The sequence below is a fragment of the Phaethon aethereus genome, assembly GCF_964289735.1.
Source record: "Phaethon aethereus genome assembly, chromosome: 2".
Taxonomy (NCBI): Eukaryota; Metazoa; Chordata; class Aves; order Phaethontiformes; family Phaethontidae; genus Phaethon; species Phaethon aethereus.
The window spans coordinates 106,557,573-106,579,346 of NC_138582.1; the positions used below are offsets into that span (position 1 = coordinate 106,557,573).

General features: G+C 40.2%; 1 protein-coding gene across 1 annotated transcript; it reads left to right on the forward strand.

The window, feature by feature from the left end:
- Window positions 1-10,704: 10,704 nt before the first annotated feature.
- Window positions 10,705-13,775, forward strand: LRRC14B (leucine rich repeat containing 14B; the record flags this gene model as incomplete). Its single annotated transcript, XM_082014910.1, has 2 exons — window positions 10,705-11,609; window positions 13,130-13,775. The coding sequence occupies 2 exons, from the start codon at window positions 10,705-10,707 to the stop codon at window positions 13,773-13,775; spliced, it is 1,551 nt and encodes a 516-aa protein (XP_081871036.1).
- Window positions 13,776-21,774: the final 7,999 nt, after the last annotated feature.

Genomic DNA, 21,774 nt, shown 5'->3' on the forward strand with positions numbered 1-21,774 from the left:
TTTCCTACCTTGCTGAAATGCTGACCTTAATGTTGACAACTCCCTCCTATCTAGACATCTCACACTCAATTTTTTTTTTTCTTTTTTAAAGAAAGTGGATGAAAGCAAAACCTGTTATTGCTAAATCTGCAGAAACTGGCACTAAACCCACATAAAGGCTTTTAATGGCCGCTTTTCTGATGTCACAAATTCCCACCTATTCTGTTCCTACAAGCCAATGTTACAATCTGTAGCATCTTCTGAAATAACTGGGGTGGTTGGGTGTTACAGCTTCAGTTGATGAAAGAGCCAGGCCCTTTGTCAAAGAAGATGGAGTTGCAGTTACTGTTCACAACCTTGCTATTTGAGAGCATCACGTTTGGGTCAATTGGAGGCTCTCATTACACTGTATTTGCATCAGAAGAAAAACACATGATCCTTTCCTCTTTCCACACTCCACATCTCTTTCTAATCATCTAGTACCAGTCCTTTTAAGCCTGTCAACAAGCCCAAGTTTTTCCCCTTACACTATCAAACACAGGGGAGAATTCTCAACTAAAGGTTTGGCTTCAACCTAGTTTATGCCAATGTTGAGTTTAAGTGTTGGTTTTAATTGACAAAATTGCTGTGATGTAGCTATGGTTGATGTCTATCCAGCTTAATTTTTGGCAGTTTTGATTTTTCCTCTTAAATATGCACTTCACTGCCTCTCCAGTATGTCTGGACGTAGTACCCTGATGTCTGAAAAAGTTAATAGGTTTCTGCTGACTGTAAGGTATGAATTTTGGTGAAGTTCTTGACTAAGAGGCTTCTCAGAGCTGACATGAACTCTATGACTGCTTTATACAGAAGTGAGGGAGATTCAGACTGAAAGCCTGACCTTTTTAACTCCATTCTGTTTTATAAAATGTTGAAGAATGTTTTTTATCCTGAAAAACCAGCTGCAGATCCTTCAAATGTGCTGCAAAGTCAAGTTTTAATTCTGCAATCAGTTCAAATTCTTACAGGAATTTTTTGTACTCATATATTAAAGAGATTATATATATTAGTATTCTTTTAAGAGTAACCATGCTGGTTAAGATTTTTGATATTATATTAGCTTTCGTCTGGAAAAATGAAATACCTATAAGTACAACTGATGGGTTTTAGAGAGTGTTGGGTATGGAAGGGTTGATGTCTACAGGAAATGAAGGTCCCTGCATATGTAGTCCCTTGTTGTCCTGCTAATGTCTGGCTGGATAAAACACCAGTACAGCTACAGTTTAGAAAAAACTTCCCTAAATCTATATGTAGACAATTTTTTTTTTTCTTCTTTTAACTGAAAAAAAAATAATCTAATGGTAGAAAGGAGCTAATTAGTAGAGAAGTAGCAAGGACTAACAACATCTTCTCTGGGTTTTTTTAGGAAGAGCAAATTGGCATGTATGCATTGTACAGCAAGAACAAGCCACAATCAGATGCCTTGCTAACAAGCTATGGAAATGCTTTCTTTAAAGTAATTTCTGTCTAGTTCCTCACTTCCTTCCTCACTTAAAGGCCTTAAACAGGGAAATGGGAAACAAACTTTTTCTCAAGCCTTCTCTGTAAGCAATAAGAAAGTGTATAACTTCATTCCTTTCTGGAAATAAACTGTTAACTAGCAGTTAAACATTTCACTTAGGAAAAGAATAATAATTCAGAAGCGATTTGAAGGTGCTGAAACCTGTTGGACAAATATTTCTGTGAAAATAGTCATGGGCAATATTTAGTTTATAGCAATTGCCTCACCTTATCAGCACAGGATGTCTTCATAAACATTATACATCAAGCAGGGTTTCATGATCCTTGTTCTCTAGGCACGTTGTTCTTATTTTAAGGATGAACACTTAGAAACCTTTGTAGAATCCCGGGGTTGGTTCTTCCTTTGTAGAAGCCATAACAGAGGACTCCTTTAAGTTCCCTGGAAAGGGGAGTGGAGGAACGGAAAGTGTAGAATTCTGCACAGTTTTCTAAGTGATCATAAAAGTTTTGCATCATATTTTAGCCAACTAATTTTTGTTAGCCTGTCGTTAAAAACTGAAAGTCACTATAAATTGTAACTTGCTTAGTCCACGTTTTTGAAATTATCACGTCTGTTCTCACCACTAGAGGCCTTCACTGCTTTAGCTGACTCATTCGTAACTCGCTCGCTGTGTTGTCCCAAACATGGTTCTTCCACCCGATGTGCAGAGAGCCGAAAAACACACAGAGCCGAGATATTTGCTTTTATTCCAAATCTGCGCAGAGTTGGGTGCTAGGTGGTAGGCCCGCAAAGCTAGCACGCCTCAGTGAACACACGGAAAATACTTGCACAGTTCGAGCAACAGTTACCAGAATTTTTTACAAGTTGGCTCCGTTACCCTTGTTCCCACTGGCGCTCACAAGCCCCGTCTCCACTTAGAGTCACAGCGTCCTTCTTTTTTCTAGGCATGTTCAGTGAGGAAGGGGCTTTTGTGAGGAGCGGGCTTTCCCCGCCCAGGGGCAACTTTCTATTATGCATATTACATGTTAATTAGATGTTAATTAGGACAGTTCACTCAAGGTTGAGTAGCTGTGTTTCTTTTGTGATTATCTTGTTCCTTCCTTCAAGGTTGCACCTTGTTAACTGCTCGCAGAGACTAAACAATACCCCCAGCTTCATTCCTTGCATGCCTTCAACAGATTTTGAGACTTAATTTGAAAAATAATCAATATTTCAAATAAGTCTCACTTAGATCTTTTCATTTTAAAGTCCCCATCCTTGGGAGTCTTCAGAATTTTCCAAAATTGCCCTATAGTTTCTTCTCATTGCCATATGTCTTGTTGGAAATTGTTCTATCCTTTATAGGAAAGCTCTTAGGTCTGAGGAGTTTACTTTCCTCTGTGGTGAGCGTGCCTGCCTTGCATTAGAACTATTTGCTTCATTATGAGCCAAACCTTAAAGTATAATATGATTATAAGCATAAACATGTTAATGACAATAAGATCACAATGGGATGTAGCATGAGATTAAGAATGCTGCTTGCTGTCAGTGACCATCCAAGGAGGGCTTCCCACCATCTGTGTTCTCCATCTTTCTTCATCTGGTCCAAAACACGATGTCTCTCTTCTGCCTCATGGTGAACTATGATTAAAGTCCTTTGTCCATCATTTCAGGTACATCCCAGCAACTGCTGTAGATCCTTATGTTGTAAAAGTTTGGCTTTTTCCTTTTACAGAGATTCATCCCAATGGGAGTAGGCAATAGATTTTTAACTAAAGTATAATTGATTTCTAACAGCTGATAAGACGTAATAGAAGCTGCATAGTTAAACTCACATCCTATAACGTTAATAGTTACAAACACAAGTATTTGAGTGATTACTTGCAAGAACAGTGATATTATCTACAACTAAAAAATTACAAAGGGTTCTTATACATACACATCCCATCCAAATATATATATAAGTACAGTTCCAGGGATCTCTTCTGGATGTATCTCAAAGTGACAAACATTTTGCTCAGTGTCAAGGCAAATGTCCTGGGCTTTAATGGTGTTACTTCCCTGTTGTTCCCATACTACACACACATTAATTTCAATAGTCTGCCATTTGTTATTGCCTCTTTGGGCCTATACTCTAATGGATAGAGTATAGAACCATTGTGATTTAATCTTAACGCAATGATCAGGTAGATGGTTTTTACTGATGCATTCTGTATGGTTAAAGCAAAAGACGTGGCTTTATTATTAATAGGATCATCAATTAAATTAACTAGATACCATCACAACTGGGATGTTCTTTCAAATTTGGCTGCATTTTCCCAGATTATTTTTCAAATTTCAGTGGGTATGGTGCCATCTTCTCCTTCTCTTTCAATTCCTGCTATTGTAGATTGCACCCACAGTTGAGCTTGGATACCACTAAGAGCTAGAGAAATATTACTTTGAGCTACACAAAGTGCATCTAGGATTAACTGGTGATCCTCTTCAGTAACGCTTTCGCATTGAGGTAATCTTTTAGATAAAAGCCACTGATGAGTTCCTAAAGCTGATAGGGAGGACCGTAACAGATATTCTAGTTTGTTTAGATCATGTATGGCTGTACTAAGTTTGTTTGCAATTATTTCAGTATTAATGCTGTTTAAGACTCCCAATCCTGTCCCTAAGGTACCAGTTATATCTCTCTTTGCTCATTTTGAAGGGTAAGGCTCACACAATCAGGCTAATCACCCTGTATAAGATGTACTTATGAATGATAAATTGGTTGGTTTAACTGCAAAGATTAATTTGCATTAATAGTTCTACTCGTTTGAGGGACCATGATGGGTTAAACATCACTTGCTGTCATCCTACATATCTGATTCCATATGATCCAATTTCACAGATCAATGGGCATATAGGTTGTGTGGTTATATAAGTAGTAGTATGAGGTTTAGGGGTAGGTGTTAGCATGATCTTTAAGGATAGTCCATTTCCATTATCTTTCCCTGTATCTACACATAAGTATACTGCTGCCAGAGGTGTGTCATTGAAGAAGCTAATGTTACAGTAGGGGCCTGAAAAGCAGCTTTCCCTTTCCTTTGACTGAGTTTGATTCATCATTTTGATGACTATAGAGGCATGTCCCTTTAGATAGTTTGTCACATTACATTCAGTAGAGATTCTATAACCTGGATGGTGTAATAGAAATAAGGTACCTATTTGTTTTTGTCATTATATGATTACCAGTGATTGTCAATGTAAGGGTTTGTATTGGCTTTCCCATTGTTCCTGTGTTTCCATCAACTCTGATCACATATGGTATAGATTAGCAGTAAAAGCAAGAGTATCTTCATTAATATTCTTATTGTCATTGTGATTTAGTTTGAAAAGATCAGTGTTACCATAAACCATATTATGTTACCATAAACCATATTATAACTATAAACAGTTCATTAGCCCATAGAGTTTTTAGAAAGTCTTAGCTTTAGCGCTCCCGTTGGTATAGATGTCCACTATTCCTCTGGTGGAGCTCCCTTCACTCTCATGTAGTGGATCCAGAAGCTGATCCCTTCTACTTTTCTTTTAGTGGTTCATCCTTCCAGGTCCACATGTAAACCCAGTCTCCAGGCATGAAGTTGTGTACCAAAGAGTTCAAAGGAAGTGGAGACCACTGGTTGAGATACCTGTGTAAAGAGGATAATACCCATGAGAGAGATAACAACCTTTCAAAATTCCTTCACCTTTAATGTGTATCTGATCACTCCAGCCACCCACCTCATTGACAGGTTATAGTTTTCCATATAGTATTTCAAAGGGTCTTATCCTTTCTCTCACTCATGGAGTGATCCTAATCTTCATCTTGTTTGCAATTGATAGGATATCTACACATTTAAGCTGGGTTTCTTGACATACTTTGGAAATTTGTGGTTTAAGGGTCTGATTCATTCTTTCTACCTTCCCACTAGACTATGGTCTCCAAGGGGTATGTAGATCCCACTTCAATTGAAGGAATCTCAACACTCCTTGGACTATTTCTGAAATACCTGTAGAAACTCTTATTTTCCTTTGCATCCCTTGCAGACTTCAGCTCCAGCCATGCCTTGGCCCTCCTGACCTCATCCCAACACAACCAGGCAGCGTCCCTGTACTCACCTCAGGATACCTGTCCCCTGTCCCTGCTTTCACTGCCTGTGCATTTCCTTCTTGCCCTTTAGTTTGACAAGCAAGGTCTCCCCTCAGCCATGCTGGTCTCTTGCCTTCCTGTCCTGATTTCTTACACCTGGGGATTGAGAGCTCTTGTGTTCTATGCAAAGCATCCTTAAAGTTCTGCCAGCTCTGTTCTGCTCCCTTGTCCCTGAGGGCAGTTTCCCAGGGGGTCGTATTGACTAACTGCTTGAAGAGCTGAGTTTGCTTTCCTAAAATTCAGGGTCCTGACTTTACCCTTCTTCTTTCCTCTATTCCTCAGGACTGTGAACTCCACCAGAGCATGATCACTGCAGCCCAGGCTGCCCCCAATCTTGACATCTCTGATTAGCTCACTTGCCTTGGTGACCAACAGGTCCAGTATCGCATCCCTTCTGGTAGGGCTGCCTACTACCTGGCTTAAGAAGTTATCCTCAATTGCCAGTTTCTGTGGGAATTTTAATATGTCACACCATTTTGCTCAACATAACTGTCTTCCTGAAAATCACAAAATCTTATATGAAAGATAACTTCTTAACAGGTGAGAATTCTCTAATTTTTTTAGGTTAATTTTGATTGCCATTTCTGTAACATCTCAAATAGAATATAGATGATAATTGTAAAAAAAAATTGCAGAAGATATCTATAGTGATAAAATATTTTTGGACTGAGAAATTCCACAAAAATAGTTAGATCTGTCATGCCTTCCTTCCCCTACATTCTCTGCAGAGCAACCTTCTCAGTAGCTTCCTAATTTAGAATTAAATTTGTATATTGGGTTTGCGTGGCAAGGTTTTGGTAGCAGTGGGGGTTGCAGGGGTGGCTGCTGCAAGAAGTTGCTAGAAGCTTCCCCTGTGTCCAACAGTGCCAGTGCCAGCCGGCTCAAAGACAGACCCGCCACTGGCCAAGGCTGAGCCCATCAGTGACAGTGGTAGTGCCTCTGGGACAACTGACTTAAGAAAGGGAAAAAAAACAAGCATGCAGCATTTGCAGCCAGAGAGAGGAGCGAGAATGTGTGAAAACAGCTCTGCAGACACCAAGGTGAGGGGAGAAGGAAGGGGAGGAGGTGCTCCAGGGGCCAGAGCAGAGATTCCCCTGCAGCCCATGGTGAAGACCATGGTGAGGCAGGCTGTCCCCCTGCCGTGGGGGTCCATGGTGGAGCAGATCTCCACCTGCAGCCCATGGAGGACTCGAGGTCAGAGCAGGGGAATGCCCAAAGGAAGCTGTGACCCCGTGGGAGGCCTGCACTGGAGCAGGCTCCTGGCAGGACCTGTAGAGAGATGAGCCCAGGCTGGAGCCGGTTTGCTGGCAGGACGTGTGACCCCGTGGGTGACCCAGGCTGGAGCAGCCTGTTCCTGAAGGACGGCACCCCGTGGAAGGAACCCAGGCTGGAGCAGTTCGTGAAGAACTGCAGCCTGTGGGAAGGACTCACATTGGAGACTCCCTCACATGGAGGTGTCCCATGGGAGGGACCCCATGCTGGAGCAGGGGAAGAGTGTGAGTCCTTCCCTTGAGGAGGAAGGAGCAGCAGGGACAATGTGTGACGAACTGACTGCAACCCTCATTCCCTGTCCCCCTGTGCCGCTCGGGGGGGAGGACATAGAGAAATGAGGAGCAAAGTTGAGCCCGGGAAGAAGGGAGGGGTGGGAAGAAGGTGTTTTAAGATTTGGTCTTATTTCCCACTATCCTACTCTGATTTTGACTGGCAATAAATTAAACTAATTTCCCCAAGTCGAGTCTGTTTTGCCCATGATGGTAGTTGCTGAATGATCTCTCCCTGTCCTTATCTGAACCCATAAGCTTCTCGTTATATTTTCTCTCACCCGTCCAGCTGAGAAGGGGGAGTGATAGAGTAGCTTTGGTGGACAACGTGGTGTCCAACCAAGGTCAACCCACAACACTGTTCATTGTGGTTTTACACAGTTTTATGCTCCTTTCTTCGCTTAACTTTCATTCCTTAATAAATCGGTCCTCTCTGTTCTTTTCCCTTAGGTATGCCAGAGCTGCATCTTTGCAAACCTGAACCTCTAAACTCTCTTTTTACATGACTATGCCAATAAATGTTGAATGTAAACAGTACAAACTGGCAAGATTTGTGCAAAAGTAATGGATTACCTGTATTCTCCCCTGCCCCCTCTCATTTTGATCTGACTCAGGAATGCTTCTGTAGCTGCTGATAGAGAGATACATATATCTTGTAATGGATTATAAAAGTGAAATTCTTAATAGAACTTTCTTCCATGTTGGATTCACTTCAGTAAGAATTAGATTTTTCATACATTTAGGATGACAGTTTTGAGGTTCTCAGTGGTACCCTACTTCAAGTTAATTTGAAAACCAGCTATTTTATTATTAAATACTTTTATGTTTGATATGCTGCTTTTAAAGGTTAAAAATCTATTCAGATCCAATTGATGACATTTTTTACACTGATCTGATTAGTCTTTTTGTAGTAAAAGAAAAAAAGTGGTTTATTGATAAAATCAATTTAGTATTTATTGCCATATGAGCACAAAACCAATATTAAAACAGCTTGCATGCTAGAATATCATGAACTTGACTTTTGGTTAAAATTTTTAAGTTATTTGTCATGATTCTTCTACCATTAACTAAAACACTAAATGTTTAATACAGTAATTGTTTTGACAGCTCTGAATCACATGACAATGAAGACTTTTTTCAAGATGTGCTGACCCTGCTTTTCCAGATAACTCCACACCTGCCTTGCTGCGAAAAATTCATGCCACACTTCATGGATTCCTTTTTTTTTTCCAACTTAAACTCATTATGGAATATTCTATCAAAAGCAAAAGAAAAATCCTAAATGCATTTTAAATGACCCGGGAAGGATCATATTTATTAGACTGTGTCATTGTGAAGAAGCTTTTTATTTTTGCAGATTTTTTTTGTTTGTATCAGCTTAAATTTTGCCGTCAAATAGATAAGTGGCATCACTAATATAATTAAAAAACATGTAAGATGAAATAGATAGAACTTGTCAAGGTATTAAGTATTTTCCTCTGTTTTTAAAATCCAGTTCATGTATAGCAAATGATGATGTAGGCATTACTATATTTTGTGCGATATGTAAGCATTTGTAAATGCTGAAAACAGCAACGTATAACTGATACCCTGTGTGACAAGAAAAATGTACAAATTGTTTGAAACTTTTCTAAGTATAGTTTTATTGTCTTTCAAACTTTAAACATCTGGTTATTAAGGTATATATACTCAACTTTTCAGCTGCTTACCTAGTATATTTGGATGTCTTTATCTGCTTACCTAGTATATTTGGACCAGTGGTCCAAAAGTCCCAAGATAAACTGCTCTAGTAATGTCCTAGGTTTTTGTTAGAGTAGAGAAACATTTATAGAGGTTAAAAACAGAAATAAATATTTGTAGGCGCTTCTATATTTGAAAAAATTATTGCTTATTTGCTGAGGAACACAGTTTGACTCTTTCCTTCAACTCTTTTTCATAATTGTTTTAAAAGAAACAGTAAATTTAATACTTTTTTCCATATTATATTTGATATTATCATTTGCAACTTTTTCAGCTTAGCATGGTACTGTGAGATCCTGATGCACTTCTTAGCAGGAAGTCTTTAGTCTTCCATATTGACCATTTCCAGCAATAAGACAGGGCATGGCATGGTACTCAAGTCAATAAATCTGACAGGATCTGTTCTGGATTTGAACAAAGGCATCTCAAGACACAGTCAGTTTTGCCAGTCAGGCAGATTATCTCAGAAATCTTTGTACAAATGATGTTGAAAAAATAAGAGCTGCAGAAGAGAAGAGGTAGAGGTCATGTGCAGAGAGTAGAAGTTGAACAAGGAATGGAGGATGTGAGTTGGGTGTATAGGCACTTAGAAACTATTTAACATTATGCATTTGAGGGTTTCTCTAAATGACAGAGGCAAAAGGAAATATATTTACAGGATTGTCTTGCACCTGATGTTCAACCAACATCTAGTAGAGCATAACCCAGTAGATATACTGAAATCCTGATTGTACGGCAAAATGCCCCACAACTCAAATGTAAGGCACCTCCACCCCAAAAAAAAGCCCACAAAAAAACCGAAATAGTTAGTTGCACGTAACTTAGGAACTTCAAGCTATGCTCATTCTGTGTCCCACTGGTTGCCCAGCAAAAGACATGAGAGGCACTGTAAGGCAGGTAGCCAGCATGGCTTCCCCTGGCAGGCAAGTGCCAGGCTGAAAAAAAGAAACATCGTCTGAAAAGATAATAGATGTCAAATGTTTTCCCATTCTTTATCACAATGAAACCATGATTTCTCAAATATCAGGAGACCATCTGTTGCTCAAAGCAACAGCAATAGGATTCTTGCCTGGGACATTATGAGAAAGATTTAACACTGTGCTCTGTCTTGTTTAGCTTGTCTTGTACTTAACCCTCAGTCTCCTATCACAGGCAAGTGTTCTGGTCACCAAGGCTCTGACTCCTCTAGTCTTTTATCTTTTCCACTAGAGCCACTGTATTTAACTATTCCTTTCCAACAGCAAGGGCAAAATGGAAGGACACTGTGTAGCCCAATGACTATAGCACCTCAGTCTCTCCTTATGGCTATAGTTTTTAGGAGAAGCTCTATGCTAACTCAAAGAAATCTTCTGCATTGAAATCAGCATGTGAAGCTCCAGCATATCATCTTTCGTGGAAGTGGAATACAGATCATTTTATGTGTTTAAGCTGGATCCCCGAGTGCCTTTTGTATGGCATAGGAAATATACAGAAATAGTCTTATCTATGTGTGCTGCTCTCATCTTACTGTTCCTGCTGGGCAGTGGTCTGTACTTAGCTGAGTTAATTTTGTTATAAATATGAGAGTTTAAATGAATAAATGGTCTCTGACTAAAGATCTCACAGTTAATTACTGCGGAATCACAGTATAGCTCCAAAATAGAAAGCAGAGGATCAGCATGTGACTTCACTCTGCCGTCCCAGCAAGGCTTTCATTAGCAGCAAACAGCAGCTGCAGATAAAAATAGAAGGTGATAAGCAACTAGGTTCTTTAGTTAAACACAGAATTCACTCTCCATGACAGCAAGGAGCCCAGAGCAACAATGAAGTCTCTCCGGTTCATTAGTGCTGAAGCATTTGTGTCAAATGCAGAGTTTGCCAGGAAGAGTCTCGGCGGTGTTGCCCATAATCTTTTTCCTCTTCTTTTTAAAGCCAGCTATTTACTGGAGCAAGGGGAAGTGATTCATGACTTGGTAGAGAACTGGCCACTTGTTGACTTTAACATGGGAAAACTTTTGGGAACTACTGTGGACTACCAGGAAGACCTGAGCCATAGAACATGCTCAGTGTGCTTGGAAAGCTGTCTGACAGGGCTGAGAGACTACGTGCTGAATCATCCTTCTCCCTACATGAAAAGGTTGAAAGTGGTTGACCTGACGGGTATAAAAGATGTTGAAGTTCAGTTTTGTGAGTGTAAGAAGACAATGGGAAGGTGGGCCAGGACACAGCTGCTCTCTAAGCTTTGTTTAGAACTGCTGGTTTACCTGCAACAAACACAGTGCAGTCCAGGTACCTTTGAAATCAGTATTGATGTGCTAATTGACTTGTACGTTACAGAGCGGAACTATGAGCTGGTAGTGCAGGCCCTGCTGAAGAAATGTTATTGTCCACTGAAGATCTGCTGTGTGGCATTCAGATCTGACAACCTGGCTTTGCAGAAATTCTTCTATATCATAAAGCTTGCTGATCCCTCTTTGTTGCGCAAACTGGAAATAGTTCACAATGTTCGCTTGGAAATGGAACACTTGGAAATACTCTTCAGCAGTATCCACTTCCCTCTATTGATGTCCTTGACCTTGCCAGCACGAACATTTAATGTGCGGAGGTTCACAGCTACAGATGAACAAATGCTTACTAACATTGGAGAAAAGATGAGTGAAATGACGCAGCTGACCGAACTCAGTGTATCATTTTCTATACTCACAGGAAGAATACAGAAACTGCTCAGGTAATTTGTCATCCTGCTTTCAGTCAAACTGTGAAGAACAGCCCTTTGTGCCATCAGCAAGCCGAGAATCTCGGAGAATAAGGGAAATGAGTATATCTTGGGGGGGGAGGGGGTGAGAAGGGGCAGCAAGAAGCTAGGAAAGAGTAAGAATTTGAAGCCAACATATATCGAATACACTTAGGAGAATTGGTTGTTCTTATTAGTCCTCCAGAGCCCATCTGATGAGTATGATGAGAATGTACTTCTGGTACCACATAAGAGAGGGATATACCCAGACATTTTTTATTTACTACATTCTTGAGCTTGTAACTCAATCAATTTGGGCTGGTTTTGGTGTAAGACCTGAGTCATATTTCAAGTATTTTTCAAGGTGTCTAGTGAATGTTTGTCCTCCAAAAAACAGGCAGTAAATATACTAAGATTCCACAGATACTGTATTTTTAGGCGGGCAGGGGATAGTGGACTTTGATTTGAGACATTGATTTCAGGTTTTTGTTGTGTCTGTAGATCTCAAGGCAAGAGAGATCTGATGTTTTTCTGTACTGTGAATTAAGCTAATATATGACTATTCATTATGAATTCCTGGGTAAAATTAGCAGTTCTCAAAAAGATAACAAGCTGCCAGTGAACAGTGTTCATATCTGAACAGAAAATAAGTTAACTATGTGCTTTTCAGAGCATCTAAAAAAATAAGCCAACAAAAGTTTCATCGAAGCAAATCACCTTGGTCTAAAATTCCTCCTGTACAAAGAAGTCATTTAACTTAAAAGTTGTGAATGGCACACTGCTTATATTGATAGAAATAAATTACAAGTTTCTAACCTTGATCCAGCTGAGGTCTGTGGCAGAAGTCTCACTAAGATTTAGTATGTATGAAAGGGATCTCTTGATTTTCATGTGTCAGAACTATTTTATATTTAACTAGAATATTTGCACATAATTCAGGTACACTTCTTTCAACCTTCTTCTCCATCAGAAGGTCTCTTTGTAACTCCAGAACAATACAACATGTAAACCTTTTGGGCATTTAAAAACATAATAAAAACAAAACTAGAAACAAAGGCAGATGGCTTGTTAGAATACTGATTGGCTTTCATCTTGGAATGAACCTTCCTTAATGGAAATGATCTCAATCTGGAATTATGACAGTTTTCTACAAGAAGCAGCCACCAATGCTTTTAAAGTAGTAATGATCTACTATTAATTCAGCAAGTAATAGACACCTGACAATATATAACTGGTTAAAAAATAGACATATAGAATATTATCAAATTAATCCCCATTAAAACAACACAGTTGGAGTCATTTAGTCAAATTAGGAGCTAATTCATGGAACTGATTTCAGGAGGAAAATATGCTTGTCATTGTTGGCACATGCTTCTGTTTCTCAAAAGAGGTTAGAAAAAATAATGAACATGGCAAATGGCTGCATTCATAATGTGGATAGTTGTATGAAATTTTGTAAATTTACCTTTTCAATGCTTTATGCCATAAAACTTTTTTTCTCTTTAATTCTGCAGCCCACTAAAAACTCCGCTGAAGATGCTGGATGTTTCTAACTGCTCATTGAACCACGCTGACATGGCCTATTTAGCCAATAGCTTCCATGCTAATCACTTAGAAGCTCTGGACCTGAGTGGTCACAATATACCTGACCTTTATCCATCAATATTCTTTAAGCTTCTTAGTCATTCCTCTTCAGTGCTCAGGAGTCTTACCTTGGAGGACTGTAACATCCAAGACACTCATGTAAACATGTTGATTTTAGCTTTAAGCCCTTGTCAGAAACTACAGGAGTTTAAGTTTATTGGAAACCCACTGTCATCCCAAGCACTTAAACACCTTTTCACATTTCTCTGTGAGTTGCCAATGCTGAAAAATGTGGAGTTCCCAGTTCCAAGGGACTGCTACCCTATTGGCATCACCTACCCAATAGATGATGCCAGTCTCTGCAGATTTGATCATCAAAAATATGAAAGTGTAGCAGAGGAGCTTAACCTCATTTTACTCCAAGCAAATAGGGAGGATGTGAAGGCTTCAACTCCACTCTTTGGCAGTTATGATGCAGCTGTGCAGGAGACAAACAATGAACTGGGAGCTTATTTGATCAAGTCCTTCAAGGAGACTTTAGAAAAGTTCACTACTTCTCTTAACAAAATGAGTTAAAGGTGTAATATAGTGGTGATGAGATGCTCTGTCAAATCAAAAGTTAATTTAGTCTTTTCTAGAACTGCACCTTCATTGGTCAGTTTTCTTTATTTTTTTGGCTGAATTTACTTCTGTTTGAATAGCCTCTGATCATCTGAGGTATTTTAACTATGCTATATCTATTGCATATACCTTACGTAAGAACTACTTGCTCTCAGAAGAGAGGAGGGCTCTTAATAGCTTATTATTTTACACAAAAGCACTTTGTTTCTCAGTAAAACAATAAATGTCTAAGCATGGACGATTTCTTACACAGTTCCCCCTGGATTTGGCAGTGAGGCCTGTAGCCCTACAGAAAAGACAGGAAAGTTCTTTCCCAAGTCCAGCAGGGTTTCCCAAAGATTGTGCACCTATCCTCAGCTATGGTTCCCTAAAACAATTTTTGGTTTTGCCCTTGGACTTCTGAATTCACCAGTCTGTGTTTTATCCAGTACATTCCCAATAGTGGGGGATGTATAGCAGTGTCCATGTCCCTGTGCCTCTCTTTATTCTGCAGAGGCAAGCACAATAAACTTTCTTTTGCATGGGGAATGTCAGAGTTTGTCTAATACATTGTGCTGGTAAGAAGCAAAGTTCCATACTGAGGAGGTGGCAAACCAAATGGCTGGCTGACAGCGGGAGATTTCCCCCCACTTCCCCCAGCAATATAAAGCAGCCTGTGAGGACTCTGTTGAAGCTCTTGCAAAGTGTATTTTACAAAGGCGAACCAGGACAGTGCTGCACAGCCATGCTTGTGGTGTCAGCAGGTAAGTGCCTCAAGCTGCTCCCTTTGTTGAATCATCTTCTTGGCTGGTAGAATACACCCTGCTGCTTTTAGCTCTTCTAAAGAAAATATAGGACAGTGATAATAATGCAAAAAAAGACTAGTGTCAAAAACACATGTAGAAAAATTAATCCAATGCCAATTTCAAAAATGTGGAAAAGGGACAAGGTGGGTTGCTGAGTAGCTAGAAGTTCATCTGCATAAAATACTGTCCTCTTCTGCCAGGACTGTGTATTGTTCTGCTACAGAATTGCCACCAGTGCCTGGAAGTATCACATTTATTTGGCAAGCTCCAGTGCAAGAAATGTATTTGAATGACCAAGTAAAACAGAATCCCAGACCTCCAGAAACACTTTGTTGGAACATGGGTAAAGTGGCCAACAGGGTGTCAGGATGCAGCAGGAGGGCCACAAAACAAATCTGGGGAGAGTATTATAATGGGGAGGAATCCCTGGGTAAAAGGCAAGTGTCATAGTCTACTCAGCTTCTCACCTGTAATACTGCGGACAGAACAAAGAGAAAGATATTAGCAAATCTTACCTATCGTCAGCCAATTTGAGACCTTTGCTGACAGTCTCTGTCAATGGTACCAGAGCCTAAACTGCTCTGATGTAAAGTAGAGACTCGGTTAAGCTTCTAGGTGAGCTGGGGGAAAGAAAAAAAAAAAAAGTGAGATGCTCAGGTTAATGCCCAGAATTCTGCCATTAAATATACTTCAACAGTTCATGAAAACTTGATTAAACAGTACTGAAAGTGAATGTTGTAGCAGGAGTTGAGGTATCATCATAGTATTAAAGATCATTATTAAGATAACAAAAGCAGCTTATTTTAAATAATACTGAATCTCATCATCTGAGGGTAAGGAAGAACCTTTCTTCATTTAAGAAGATGGTTTGTGAAGCTTTCTGTTTATCCACAAGAATATGCAAGCAGCTATTAACCTAGTTTAAAAAAAAATAAATTAATGGACTGAGTAAGTAAGTAAGTAAGCAGAGATAACAGGTTCCACAGGGTGCATTTAAATGATTTTTTTATGTCTTCTTCGCTTATGTTCTTCCTTCTAACATGTTTTATTGATTAAACATATGATGGTAAAATTGGAAGTGAATGGACATGACCTCTTTATGTTTACAGAACGCTAAAAAAAAAATCTAAGTTGCCAAGCCAAGTAGCTGTGATTTAGAAAATGCCAGAATTGGGTTCTATACTGCTTATATTTGGACAGAGTTCCACATGCTCCCTTGTCCTTGCCTCTACTCTTTACCTCTCCTTCCCTCTGTCCTTGCTGTTCTTTCCATCCTAGACTTGACCCATGACTTCGCAGCCAGACATAAGTGGTTTGAATTTTGCTAGGCCAAGGACCTACTCCTTTGGGATGAGCAATGGCACTTCCTGTTGCTGGGAGAGGATATTCTGTGTACATGAGCTGCAAATCTATGTGTCGTGATTCCTCCACCCTGGCAGCAGGGCCAGCTGACATGTTGTATCTGGAGGTGAAGGTTGGCCATTTTGGACACATGTTGTGCTACAACAGCCAGTCCCTGCCTGTTTCAGCACACATAAAACAGATAGATAGCTTGTGCATAGATCAGCTCTTATTTCAGAATATTTAGATGCCTTATGAAGAGTGTTGCCTATGCAGTGCTCTCTCTGCTTTCTCCTTGCATAAAGCCAGTCCTGGGCCACCTCTTTGTTCTACTTCCTCCTTTTTCTGCTTCCCACAAACTCCTGCCTGTCTTCCATTTTCAGTCTTCCATACATATGCTGTCTATTTACGACTCTCTGGGCCAGGAGGAGTACGTAGAGGCCATAGTTTTAGTTTTAGTGCCCAGTGAGGACCAGCATTATGTCCATTTCAAATATTCCCTTTAAGCCTGGAGTACAGTGTGTTGCATTATAGAAGTGGTGCGCACGCATCACTTCATGCAGAATACCTGTGAATGACTGACAAATGGTTGGAGCACATGGATCCACATGCAGAAAGGATTTGTACCCTGCTCCTGGGAAGCCAACTGCTCTGTAGAAGCACACAGATGTTTTAAAAATATTGTGATCTTCTGAAATGCATTTTGATAGGATTGAAGCAAAAGTTTTATTGTTTACAGTTGCATGTTAAAATTTTATTGCATGAAATACAGTATTAACTAAAATGCATAACAGGTATATCAGTACTTTGAATAGTATTGAATCCAAAAGGCTGAACTACAATAAAACACTGCTAGTATACGACAATAGTATTTTACTGACACCAAAACTATATATATACCTCAGAACTTGTTAGGAGAAAATGTCATATTTTGGGGGAGGAGGGATTTGTACACATTTGGAATGGAATCAGGTATTTAAACCACACAATTTCCAACTTTAGAGCCAACTTGTTCCAGGTTCTAAAGAACTCAAGCCAGCTGCATGCAATTATCTTTACTGTGGTGACAGGTGCTCCTTTGTGGAAATCCTGTACTTAGCTCTCAGATATTCTACTTTTGTCTCTTGAGTTTCTTTCATAATTATGGTTATTATTGTTGGTTTTAAATACAAGCCAAGCTGTAACATTTTGGTGTTTCCCTGGCTTACTACAACAAGGATGTGTGCCATCTCACAGAATCACAGAATCATTAAGGTTGGAAAAGACGTTCAAGATCATGAAGTCCAACCATTAACCCAACACCACCATGTCCACTAAACCATGTCTCAAAGTGCCACATCCACACTTTTTTGAACAATTCCAGTGATGGTGACTCCACCACCTCACTGGACAGCTTGTTCCAATGTTTGACCACTCAGTAAAGAAACTTTTCCTAATATAAAGTCTAAACCTCCCCTGGTCAACTTGAGGCCATTTCCTCTCGTCCTATTGCTGGTTACTTAGGAGAAGAGACCAACAAACACCCTCGTCACCACAACCCCCTTTCAGGTAGTTGTAGAGAGCAATAAGGTCTCCCCTCAGCCTCCTCTTCTCCAGACTGAACAACCCCAGTTCCCTCAGCCACTCCCCATAAGACTTGTGCTCCAGACCCCTCACCAGCTTCGTTGCCCTTCTCTGGACATGCTTGAGCACCTCAACGTCCTTCTCTCGGAAGGATTCTTGCAATCTCTTCTGCCCCAGCAGTGCGGTTTGGGCCTGCTCCCGCTTCCTTTTTCCATGTGTGTGGGACTTGGCATTCTGCTATTAGGGAAGATGGACTAATGCTACAACTACCTAAGCATATAAAGTTACCTTATACATTGCAAGTGCAGTCAGATATTGATTTAATCCTATTTTGTGTTCCCTGTCTTTCTGATGTGTATCAAGCTGGAGCTATGCTGTTGATAATGCCAGCTATGGCTATTTAAAATGATGGACCAGAACTCAAAATGGTATAAGATTTTAAAGTAAATTTAACTTCAATTTATGTTTCATTTTCATTCTGTTGCTTACAGTATTATGTTGTAAGAAATTTTTTAGAATTATCATTAAACACAAAATACAGTAGAGCATCAATTCCTTTTGTTGTTTTTGCAAACGTTAAACTTCTCACTTGTTTTCAAAAGCTGAGCTATCTTAGGAAACAAGATAATACAATGCAGGACAAAAAATGGACCAGTTGACAATACTGCCTCACTAACATTCCAGTACTATCTATGCTCAGTGATACCTTTTCTAAGATTTCTGAAGTGGTAGTTACCCATCAGTTTCAAATGCTTGTAAACAAATACCAATAAACACTAAGAAGGGAGAGAGAAAATTCACAAGTCTGCCCTCTGACCTGCTTCCAGAGTGTGGTGGAAACTATGAAGGGCTTCTAAGATGAGCATGGTCTTCTATTAGATAGTGGACCCAGAGGGTCTGAGACTGTTGGAAGAGTGACAGACTACTGCCTTTCAGAGAAAGTCTTCCTCAGTCTCACATGGTCTGCAAGGGTGTGTATTGTAGTCAGGTTGAGGACACTTTCCAGTTTGGTGTCCTCTAAGGCTTGCTCCTGCCATGTGTTGTCTGTTCAGACCATTTGTCTTGCTGACTGTGTCCTAGAAGCCTCTGTGTCCTGAAGCTTCTTCTCTGACCTTGGCATAGTTAATCTCACTGCTCCCCCTGGTTTTAGCATTTAGGCAAACCAAGCACAGAAAAAAAAGGTCTTAGCAAGTCAGACATTTGTCCCTTTAAATGTTTGAGTTCTATACCCCTCTACCATTATTCTTTCATCCTTCCCACTGGGGACTCGCTCACTTATTTGAAAATCCTGTGCAGTTAAAGTTGCATCCAACTAGCAAATAATTATTGCCACCAGAACTGCCAAGAGCAGACAACTTCTCCTATTTCTACTTTCAGCACAATTTCTACTTTCAGCCCAATTTCTACTTTCAGCCCTAAACAACACAGTCAGTTTTCCTTCCTGCAGCTAGTGAGGCATTCATATTCTTCCTCCCAGTCTCTCTGCATCTGGAGTTCCTCCCAGACGTCTTTCACATCCTTCATTTTTTAACCGAAGTGCCACAATAGGCCTTTTGATTTTCTCTTTAAGCCACTGCTGGTTTTTTTCCGAAGTCCCTGTGTTGCCCCCTTTTGCCTCCTCCTCCTGCTTCGCCAGCCAGGAAACCACTTATAAAAGACTAAGCAGAACGCAGCCTCCTGTGTGTCAGCCAGGCTTGCTGCTTCTGCCACTGCAAATGTCTGGAGGGGAATCATGATATCACACTCCTCTACTCCCCCCATGCCTTCTTGTTCAGTAAAAAGATCTGCATCCCAGAGCTCAGTTGCATCTGCCTTACTCTCCTTTTTGCTTGCCCTGAAGTTCTGGCTCATTCTCTCTAAAGGAGTGGGGAGTGTTTGAGGTCTTAGAGAGAGTGATGCTGTGCACCGTTCAGTTTGCGTAAGTGCTTATCTACTCAGTCCTGAAAGGGTGCTAGAAGGTAGCAGTGATGCTGCAAATGGTCCAATGAGGCAGAGGAAAGATGCTGAGATGGAACGTACTGGGTGCAAGTGGTTGGAGACTTGCAAGACACGGGCCTTCTGCAGAGACCCCTAAGAACAGAGGCTTGCGCTGGTGAATAATGAACACAGGAAGGTCACAGAATCACAGAATCACAGAATCACAGAATCACAGAATCACAGAACGGTTGCGGTTGGAAGGGACCTCTGGTCCAACCCCCCTGCCAAGGCAGGATCACCTAGGGCAGGTTGCACAAGAATATGTCCAGTCAGGTTTTGAAGTTCTCCAGAGAAGGAAACTCTACAGCCTCTCTGGGCAGCCTGTTCCAGCGCTCCATCACCCTCACAGTAAAGAAGTTTTTCCTCACATTGAGGTGGAACTTCCTGTGCTGCAGTTTATGCCCATTGCCCCTCGTCCTACCACTGGGCACTACTGAATAGAGACTGGCTCCATCCTCCTGACAGCCACCCTTCAGGTATTTATAGACGTCGATAAGGTCCCCTCTCAGCCTTCTCTTCTCCAGACTAAACAGCCCCAGGTCTCTCAGCCTTTCCTCATACAAGAGATGTTCCAGTCCCTTAGTCATTCAGGGCCATAAGGGCCAAGCCTAGTCCCTGGTTTCTAACAGATGTCACTAGATGGGTTGCTGAGCCATCACAGAGGGGAGGACAAACCAATCCCAGAGAGGGACCCAACCATCCCAAAGGTGGGAGGACAAACAAAACCAACCCCAGAAAGTGGGCCCAGAGGGGAACTGATGAAGTAGCAGAGTCAAAGATTATCATGTCACAGAGTCTGGAGTCAGCCAGGGTCCAAGATCTCATAGAAGGTACATGCAGAGATTTCAAACTGTTTAGGAAATGGAAAAGTACATGCAGCATGGAAAATTCCCAGAGACAAATGCTCCATTTTGGAGAAAAAATAAGTCATTTTTATATCATAGAGACATAAGAGGGCATAGGACTCTACCACCTCAAGCAGTCAATATGAAAAAAAGCTTGTTTTTTACTGAAAAGATGTAGGCAGGCTAAGATCAAAAGAAAACTGCCATGATGCAGATGAGAAAGAGAATTTACAGCAGCACATTGTTGTAGCTATACAAAGCATCTTAGGAATCTTTAAAAAAAATCCTGTGAAATGGAAAAAAGAATAAATAAGGAGGGATTAAAAAAAAAGGAACTTCATGGACTTGTAGGATTAACACCAAAAATGATTTAGGCATAAAATAAGTTAAAATTATCAATAGACAAAAAAAGCCACAAGAAAAAATTCTAATTATCTTACAAACGAGCAATTAAACACAGTAGAGGGAAGGGAAATCACTGTGATAGAAAAGCCAAAGCACTGAATATGTTTTACATCACTGAAAAGTGTTGATAATAATGGCATGGTTAACAGAATAAAAGAGTGGGTAAAGGCACAAACGAAAAGACAAAACCAAAAACATTTAAAAGTTACAAATACTCACAAAAATACAGCTGCATGAAGTTTGTCACTACAATGTGGAAAATTCAGCCAGGAACTTGGGAGGGTAGGGGAGCAGCAAACATAGCATTCCCATCTGGCTATCATAGGATTTTAGGTTAGTCAGCCAAATTTTGGCTCCAGAAACACCAATTAGTCAATACATAAAGCATTCAATATGAAAAATAGTCTGTGTGAATTGAACAAGACCAAGTCACAAACAAAGCTAAACAGTCAGCCCCGTTAAATAATCATGAACCTTAGCTACTGATATACATCAAGTTTGGAAATGCCCTGGAAATATTCCACACTGACGCTCAAATGTTTTGCTAGTACATACTTGCACTAATCTTAACAAGAACAGGAAAACTCTAGCAATTTGTTCAAATATAAAAAAAAGTTATTCATTTTCCCCCACGTTATTTTAACCTTGCAAGGGAACCCTGCTGTAGAGAAGCTAACATAGAACGCAGTTATAAAAGCTTTTGACTAGTCAGAACCTGATCAGACGCCCTGGCCAAGAAATACTACTTTCAGATTTTTCACAGAACGTCTTGCCTGGCCAAAGTCCCTACCTCTCTCTCCCTTTCGTTCTTTGATAGCTGCATCTGCTTTAGCATCTGAGATCGCTGTTCCATCATAAGTGTCTTCTCATATGTGAATACAGAAATATCATTTTCAAACTGCAAAAGAGATTAGCATTAGAAATATCAGAAGAAAAGCACTACTCAGAAGAACAATGTTTAGACGTTCATTCTGTCCATTGCACTGTTAATAGAATCAATTTAGCTTTACCTAAGTAATTTTCTGTGAGGAATTCCTT